This window comes from Coffea arabica, chromosome 7e (genome assembly GCF_036785885.1).
Source record: "Coffea arabica cultivar ET-39 chromosome 7e, Coffea Arabica ET-39 HiFi, whole genome shotgun sequence".
NCBI lineage: Eukaryota > Viridiplantae > Streptophyta > Magnoliopsida > Gentianales > Rubiaceae > Coffea > Coffea arabica.
The window spans coordinates 15359991-15369483 of NC_092323.1; the positions used below are offsets into that span (position 1 = coordinate 15359991).

Here is a 9493-nt window from a genome sequence, read left to right on the forward strand (position 1 = left end):
GAAGTAAAATAAATTATCCGTTGCTAAAATATAGCCGTTGTAAAAAAAGGCCGTTGTAAAATGATTGGTTCCAAAAATGACCGTTGTAAAATGTTTCAAAAAATGACCAAGTAAAATACTGTCTCATTTTGGCTATTTGGATGTTTGCTGGTATTGTAATGCCGTTTGGATCCCATAACATCTTTCATGACACGCATCATCAGTATTGTGATGACACGCATCATCAGTATTGTGCGTGTAATCTCCGTGACATGGTCTCCCAACCGTGTCATGGAGCGGTGTAATGGGGGGCATTATACCCCCATTATACATTGCTGTGGATGCTCTTAAAACAGCTAACGTATTTGAAAAGTAGAATGGACCACCTAAATAACCAAGATGCCGCCGATCACAATAATTTGCATAGTGAGTTCTTGCTAGTAGTTATTTAGTGACTTCCAAGCCTTTGCTCATTATAAATACCGGCCCCCTCCACATTCCAAACTTACTCAACCACCTTCCTTGTGCTACATTCTGCTATCTTCTGCCACCACCACCACCCCCACTACTCCCAGAAAATGGAAAGCTTTTCTCCCACCTGGGCTGCATATGCACTCGCCTGGGTTGCAACGGTGGTTATCGCCCATCTCTCGAAGCATTTCCATCAGCAAAAACTCAACCTCCCACCGGGTCCAAGGCAATGGCCTATAATTGGAAACTTAAACCTCATTGGCACCCTTCCTCATCGTTCACTCCATCAACTCTCCCTAACATATGGTCCCCTAATGCACCTTCAATTCGGCTCCTTCCCAGTTGTCGTTGGCTCCTCCGTGGAGATGGCCAAAGTTTTCCTCAAAACCATGGACGTCACATTTGCAGGGAGGCCTAAAACTGCAGCCGGAAAATATACCGCTTATGATTGCACCAACATGACTTGGTCCCCTTACGGACCATACTGGCGCCAGGCACGTAAGATTTTCCTTACGGAATTATTCAGTGCAAAAAGACTCGAATCATATGAACATATTCCGGTGGAAGAAATGAATTCGCTTCTGCTACAGCTATTCAAGTCATCAGGCAAGCCTGTCGTGTTGAAAGATTATCTTTCAACAGGAAGTTTGAATGTGATTAGCAGGATGGTCCTGGGGAAAACATACATTGATGAGTCTGAGAACTCAATTGTCACGCCCGAAGAGTTCAGGCAAATGATGGACGAGGTGTTTTTGCTGGCTGGTGTGTTTAACATTGGTGACTTCATACCTTGGATCGATTTCTTGGATTTGCAGGGGTATATCAAGAGGATGAAAATCTTGAGCAAGAAATTTGATAGGTTTCTGGAGCATGTTCTCGATGAACATAATGCCCGGCGGAAGGACGAAACTGATTGTGTCAGCAAGGACATGGCGGACGTCCTTCTGGATCTTGCAGATGATCCCACTTTGGAGGTGAAGCTAGAGAGGCGTGGAGTCAAGGCATTGACTCTGGTATATGTTACTTACAAACTGCATAACGCATGCTGTCAACTTTTAAAAGACTGAAAACTTGAGAGAAAATAGTCAGTGATCTTTTGAACTTGAATACTCCTCAAAATTTTCTTTGCTACTGAAAACTTGAGAGAAAGTAGTCAGGATCTTTGTAGTTTGATGAAAATTTTTCAGTGGAGGCAGAATTAACAAGAAAATTCTTTTTAATCCTTCTAAAAGAAATTGCTTTTGATAAAGGTACTCAAGTAAGTAGGAATATTGTTGGCCAAGTACAGTCAATTTGCAACTCAAAAACGTTTGTGGGCCTAGTCAATTTGCAACACAAGAAGTTGATTAGAACTTGAGTTTTGCTGATAAGTACATTGGTTCTATTCTTTGCCAAATTAATATAATATCCATGATAGTAAGATTTATTTCACGTCCCGGTGGGGAGCACAAATAATAATTCTTAAGAAATTCCAAGCCTATTATAGGAAATTTATTTTGTGCCCTGTTTCTGCAAGAAATAACCACTTTTTTTGCAATTTTTTTTAGGTTATTCTCTAAACACGGTTTTTAACTATTTTTTTTTTAATTACGTTTTCATTCAGATATCACATTCGGAACATTGAAACATAAATAAGTTTAAGAACTTCAATGATTGGACTAAGTTTCTTGCTGCACTTTGCGTAACGATTGAACTCTAGGACCTACTTGGTGGTGGAACCGAGACCTCAGCGACTACAGTAGAATGGGCCATTTCGGAGCTACTGAAAAACCCAGAAATATTCAACAAGGCAGCCGAAGAACTCGACCGTGTTATCGGTCAGAATCGATGGGTGAAAGAGAAGGACATGCCAAATCTTCCTTACATAGAGGCTATTGTTAAAGAAACAATGCGTATGCATCCCGTGGTCCCATTTCTAGTGCCAAGATGTGCTCGCGAAGATTGCAAAGTTGCAGGGTACGATATTCAAAAGGGAACTCGAGTCATCGTCAACGTTTGGTCAATTGTGAGGGACCCTGAATTGTGGGAGAAGCCAGAGGTATTTTGCCCAGACAGATTCATGGGAAAGGACATTGACTTCAAAGGGCAAGACTGTAAGTTCTTGCCATTTGGTGCTGGAAGAAGAATGTGCCCAGGGTACAGTTTAGGCCTCAAGGTTATCCAATCTAGTTTGGCCAATCTTTTACATGGATACAGATGGAAGTTGCCAAATGACATGAAGCCTGAGGACCTTGACATGGAAGAAATATTTGGGCTTACTACACCAAGAAAGATCCCACTTGTTGCCATTGTTGAGCCTCGGCTTCCTCGTAATCTTTATTCACTATGATTCACTACGTGTATGTTTGATCTCCCAGTATCATCACTATCAACTTGTGTTCAAATAAATCAGCTCTGCAAGTTTAGAATTTGTAGCTGCGCTTATATGTGTTTGCCAATTGCCACAACGCTACAAACCCTTGTAGTTGGTGCATGGCATATGCGTAATCACTGAGATTGTTATGCGTATTGAAGTCCAAATTTGTTCGCAATTATGTGAAACTGTGAATACGCACACCCCTGATGTTTCAAATACATTCTATAACATTCCGATGCTAATTTAAATCTGCAATAGTAGGTTCACAGTCAAAGCAATGTGCTCTCTGCCATCTTTCCTCTTAGCATCTTCCATCAATTCCTGTGCACCTCTAAGCCATGCCACTGGATTGGTGCTACTTTCCGTACTTGTTGGGAGGAAGAGAGAAAGAGAAAAAAAAAAAAAAAAAGAGCGGAGGGTGAGGTGGCTGCGGCCGTGATGGCATGGGAAGGGAGGGAAGAGGAAGAGCAGCAGTGGTGTGGTGCGGACAGAAAGAAGAAGAAGAGAGGAGAGAAAAGAAAAAGGGCAAATCGCCAATTTAGTCCTCAAACTATTTTACTAAAGCCGATTTGGTCCCTAAAAGTTTTATCGCACCAATTAAGTCCCTTAACTAAAATGCTTGTGCCAATTGAGGACTTATATAGCGTCGCCACCCAAAACTCATGTATCTGTACAGAAAACAACGGTCAGGCAGGGGCCTTTTTGGAAGTTCGCATCCTAATTTCTACGGGAAGCAAGACAGAGCCTATTTTGCATCCGAATTGGGGGAAACCTATGAAATTAAGGGTTTTTCAAGACAGAAACCCATTTTGCATGCAAATAGCGGAAGAAATTGGGGGTTTGAAACCGATTCAAAATTCCACACCGTAGGGAGATAAGATGACGAAAACAGAGCGGAATTCCCAAATTGGTTCGCGGGCAACAGAGCAGCGCAAGGAAAAGCTGGGGGATGAATATTCCGACGGGATGGCAGCGAGGATTTCCGGTAAGTCTTGGCCTGCATGTGCGATGGTAAGTCTTGGTCTGAGACAGGACTAAGTACATTTGCATGGTAATAAAGAAGATGCTGGAAGGAACTTCTATCACAGTTCTGTTCATGGTGTAGGATATGTTCTCCCAGATTTTGATAAGCTCCGCTTACAACAGTTTTTTTTTTTTTTAAGGTGGATAGACAATTCTGTGGGGTCAAAGGTGAATGTGAAAACCCAAACTAATTCATGATCATTAAAATAAACATGCATAGTTCTGAGCTACTTAAAAGGTTTCACTCGGAATGATGAATAGGTACTTGAATGTTGTGCTTGAAGAAAAGTTGAAGTTATATCATTATCGAAGAAAGAAAAGTTGAAGACATATTATCATTGAAAATTTTAAGAAAAGTTGAAGATACATCATCATTGAAGAAAAAAATATCGTGGCAAAGTCTATTAGCATTTCAAATTGCTTTTTGGCTTACTAACAGGGCAAAGTGCATTTGCATGTGTTACTTTTTCTTGCACTGTTGTTAACAATATTCTCATTTTCATTTTATGAATCTGAGAATCAAAACATCGGAATAGTAGGTTTCTTATGTTCTAGCATACTGGGCACATGCTGCTAAATAAGAAGTCTTTCATTTTAAGCAGTTTGAAAGGTTAAAAAAATCCCCCTCCCCAGCTTTCTTACTGATTTATTAGTGTTGAATCTGTTTCTTATATACTTTGATGTTTTGGACCAGAAGCTTAGATAGAGAGAGATGCAAGTTGCAAACTCAGAAAGGATTGGATATTTTCACTGGAAAAATGCATCAAAATGGTAGAACGTAGATGAACTATTTATTACCACCGATGCTAGCAGCTATATTCTGTCTTGGAAAACTCCTAATTTCACAGGTTTCTCCAATTCGGATGTAAAATGGGCTCTGTCTTGTTTCCCGTAAAAATTAGGATGCGAATTTCCAAAAAGACCCCTGCCTGGCCGTTGTTTTCTGTACAGATACATGAGTTTTGGGTGACGACGCCGTATAAGTCCTCAATTGGCACAAGCATTTTAGTTAAGGGATTTAATTGGTGCGATAAAACTTTTAAGGACCAAATCGGCTTTAGTAAAATAGTTTGAGGACTAAATTGGCGAATTTCCCAAAGAAAAAAGAAAAAAAAAGCAAGATTTGGAATTTTTTCAAGGATAATGCTTTAATAACGACAGTTATGGTAACGAAATAGTTTTTACCTAATATAATAGATTGTTGCACTTTTAGCGACCATTTGATTATTTGTTGAACCTATCCACCTAAAATAGAATAACACCTAAAAATATGGAAGTAAGTTTTCCATATAAAATAGTAAGTTAACCTTAATAGATTAGTAATTTTTATACCTCAAAAGGTAAATTGGAATAAATATTAAACTTACTTTTTAAATAAATAAATTACTACTTTATATCCCGAACTTACTTTTTAGAGAGTAAGTTTAGTTCAATTAACAGTAAGTTTTTATACATAAATAGTAATTCTTACTAATAACATGGTAAATTTGATTATTGATCAAAATTTACTGATTTTTTGAATACATGTACAATTTTACATTAAAAACTTATCTCAAACTAGTATTAGGAAGTTTATTTGAAATAATGATAAGATGTTTTATTAATAATTAAAACTTAGTACCTTAGTTAGTAAGTTCTCGTAATATACCCGTATAATAAATGATTATAGGTATAATTTAAAATTTTTTTGTATTTATATATTTTAAAATAATATGAAAAGTAGTTTCACTTTTCAGATAACCTTGTAAAATATGTAATAAAATTTTGTCATATTATAGGTTTTTAATCGTTTTCAATTTTTGAAAAGTTTGAAAGTTTGGATAACAATAACAACAAATCTTCCTAATTATATATAAAATATCACTTGTTTATATATCACAATTTTTATAATTTAACACCTATGAATATAATACGATGATAAAGTTTTAATAAATTTACATCTGGGACATAAGAATTAATAAGAGTTAAAGTCCAAACAAAATGACAGAGAGTATAACAATAAAAATGAGAAAATTAGTATAACGGTTAATATAAGAAAATCAGTATGATCTGGACTTTTTTCCTTGGGAGATTATTCATAAAAATAAGATCCAACAATTAAATGAAAATCACTTGCACATATAATCTATTGTATAATTTAAATTAAATTCAGTTCAAGTATAAAACGGTCCTAAAATAATTAGCGTACTATGATACAATGTTATTTTAACAACAAAAATTTTTTTTACTCAAAGTCTCAAATATCCATGACATACATATGAGCGATATTTTACCATATTTGTATCTAACTATAAGCACAAATTTCATTGTCGAAAATAAAAGACACGAAAACCTACACAAATGTCAAATTTATTAAATCAAATAATAAGAGAGTTACAATCTCTAAAAATTATTTTTTATTTTGATAATTACAATCTCTAAAAATTCTTGAATCAAAGAAATTAATCCCCTAATTCTTCTCTTCGAAAGCACTCCTAATTAAAGCATAATAAAATCAAGTTTTTTTTTAACTTTTTAATGTAGTAGTTATATTTACTAAAAAATTAGTAAACCATTCCTACAATGCATTGCTTCTCCTAAAAGTACTAATATTTTGTAAATAAATTGACATAATTTTGTAAAAGATTTTATGCATTTTCATTAATATAATCAATAGAATTTTGCACCTTTAAATTATAAATAGAAAGAAAGGAAAATGGTATGAGTATAAAGGTGACCAAATGCAATATATATCACATCATGTGTTTAGATATGATTTGTTAAATAGTCAGTAATTTAGTCCTGGTCAATATATGATGCATATTGATTTCTTATAAATAAAAATATAATTTAGCAATTATGCATTAACAGAATTCGTAGTTTGAATGCAATCAATTGAGCACCTATTTCTTTTTTTTTAAGTAGCTATTATTTATTTTATTACTTAGGTTATATATTTACATGTAAAATAACAACAATAGCGTGCCAATCCTCGGACCAACAGAACTTCAATTATTGTTAACTAAACTAATTTTACATTGATAAAAATTAGTCTAGAAAATGAAATGTTGATGGCAACAATTGGTAACAAATAGCAATCTTTTAATTTTGGGAAAATAAAAAATAAGTTCCCAAAAGTATTTCACTTTTATTTTTAAAAAAATCTCAACTTGTTAATTAAATTCAAAATGATTTTATTATAAAAAATATTCTTCCTCAAATTAACATCAATGATTAGACATGAGATACAAATATGGAAAAAAAGAGATAAAAATATGGTAAAATATCTCTCATAATATGTAATGGATATTGGAGACTTTTGGCAAAAAAAATTTTTGTTGTTAAAATAATATGTATTATAGTGTGCTAATTATTTTAGGATCATTTTGTACATGAACTAAATTTAATTTAAATTATACAACAGATTATATATGCATGTGATTTTTGTTTAGTGGTTGGATCTTATGTTCGTGAACAATCTCCAGAGAAAAAAAATTCCAGATTGTACTAATTTTGTTATACTAATTTTGTTATTTTTATTGTTGTATTAATTGTTACACTTTTTTTCTCATTTTGTTAGGTCTATATTAATACAAGTTTAATTCTTATTATTTCTTGTGTCCCAGACAATAAATATATTAAAACTTTATCATCTTATTATATTAATAGGTTTTAAATTATAGAAATTACATAGATAAGTGATATTCCATATATAACTAGGAAGATGTGTTGTTATTATTATCCAAACTTTTAAAATTTTCAAAAATTATTCAAATTATAATACGACAAAATTTTGTTATTTTATAAGGTTATGTGAAAGGTCAAAATATTTTTCACAATATTTTAAAATATATAAATACAAAAAATTTTTAAATTATACATATAATTATGTATTATACAAGTATATTACGAGTACTTACTAACTAAGGTGCTAAGTTTTAATCATTAATAAAATATTTTATTGTTATTTCAAATAAACTTCCTAGTATTGGTTTGGCATAAGTTTTTTTTAGCAAAATAGTACATTTATGCCATAAATTAGTAAGTTTTGGTCATTAATCAAATTTACTATGTTATAAGTAAGAATTACTATTTATGTATGAAAACTTACTATTACTTGAACTAAATTTACTCTCTCAAAAGTATGTTTGGGATATAAAATAGTAATTTATTTTTTTAAAATGTAAGTTTCATATTTATTCCAATTTACCTTTTGAGACACAAAAGTTACTAATTATTACGGTTAACTTACTATTTTAGATAAGAAACTTACTTCCTTATGTTTAGGCATTATCCTATTTAGGTGGATAGGTCAAACAGGTATTCAAATGGTAGATAAAAATATAATAACCTGTTATATCAGGTAAAAACTGTTTAGTTATCATAACTATAGTTACTACAGCATTTTCCTTTTTTCAAACCTTCAAATGCACGAAAGGTTTCTTACAAGTTTTATAGTGAAGCATAGTAAAATTTTAAACTTAAACACCTAGAAAATAGCAATCATTTTGGAAACAAACCTTGAGATTTATTATAATATCACTTAGCTTCTCTGAAGTTTTTAAAATCTTACTTTCTTCCCCTACCAACTTGGGAAGATCAAGTGTTCCTATCAAAGGTCACAAATTTACAACAATTACTGTTGCACTCTTTATGACTATTTAATTGAAAAACCAAAACAAGAAGAGAATTTTTAAAAGACCAAAAACTATAGATGAAAAAGATAACCAAATTGCTATCCAATATTGGTCGATATTTCTTTGTATCAACGTGGTGGTGGAATAGTAAAAGACATGGGTAAATTAAAATCTAGTTAAAGACATGGGTAATTTTTGTAGAATAGTTATGAGGAAATCAAGAAATTCTTTTAGAAAATATGTTCTAATATAGGATATAATATAAGTTATACTACAAATTAAAATAACCTCTTCATACATGTGGTTTGTAATATAAATCCTACTTATAGAAAAAATTATATAAATAAGTCAGAATTTAAAAAATTAATCAGAAATGTTCTAATGACCAAATATATATCTAGGAATATTCTTTTTTTTTTGTTAGAACATCATTTTTTATACAAGGTAATAGTTATTGTACATCTACAAGATTATTCGTTATTGCATTTATAGTTGCTCATATTTTTAACTTTTAACTTTTTAACTTTATTTTATTTTTTATTGTTGTTGTACGCTTAATAAGTAGGATAGCATAAGAGTAATATTAGAACAAAAATTTTATCTTTCTTGCATTTCCTTCAAAGGGGTTAAAATGTATGAAGAATATGAAAACAAGAGAGGTATGTGAGATTTTAAAAATTGAAAGAGTTCTAAGTGATATTATGAGAAATGTCATGCGAGGTTTCTGAAATTATCCCCAAAAAAATCATCCAAATGAACCTTCTTGTTGTTGCAAAATCTTTGCTTCGGAATCCTAGTGCCATATTTCCATCTTCTTTAACTCTCCGTCTCTCCACCAAAAAAAAACAAAAAAGAAGCAATTTTGGTAGCGAGCTACTTTGAATAAGATCGTGAAATAATTGCATGTAGAAATTTGACAAGAAGTGAAAGCAATCAAATTTGCAATATGTCAACATATATTTTTATATGAAAACGTATTCTAGTATTCCATGAGCCATTTTGTCTTGCCTTTCGTTCTGCTAGGAAATGGCCAAATCCTCCTAATATT

General features: G+C 32.5%; 1 protein-coding gene across 1 annotated transcript; it reads left to right on the top strand.

The window, feature by feature from the left end:
* The first annotated feature begins 331 nt into the window (after positions 1–331).
* LOC113701024 (trimethyltridecatetraene synthase-like) lies at positions 332–2860 on the top strand. The gene is made up of 2 exons (XM_027221467.2): positions 332–1463; positions 2150–2860. The coding sequence occupies exons 1-2, from the start codon at positions 558–560 to the stop codon at positions 2777–2779; spliced, it is 1536 nt and encodes a 511-aa protein (XP_027077268.1). The 5' UTR covers positions 332–557; the 3' UTR covers positions 2780–2860.
* The last annotated feature ends 6633 nt before the right edge of the window (positions 2861–9493 follow it).

Bases quoted from the DNA above. Each gene is read 5' to 3' on its own strand.
- LOC113701024 (XM_027221467.2), top strand. From the start codon at position 558: ATGGAAAGCTTTTCTCCCACCTGGGCTGCATATGCACTCGCCTGGGTT. The intron at 1,464-2,149 runs GTATATGTTACT...ATTGAACTCTAG, and splicing joins GAGTCAAGGCATTGACTCTG to GACCTACTTGGTGGTGGAAC.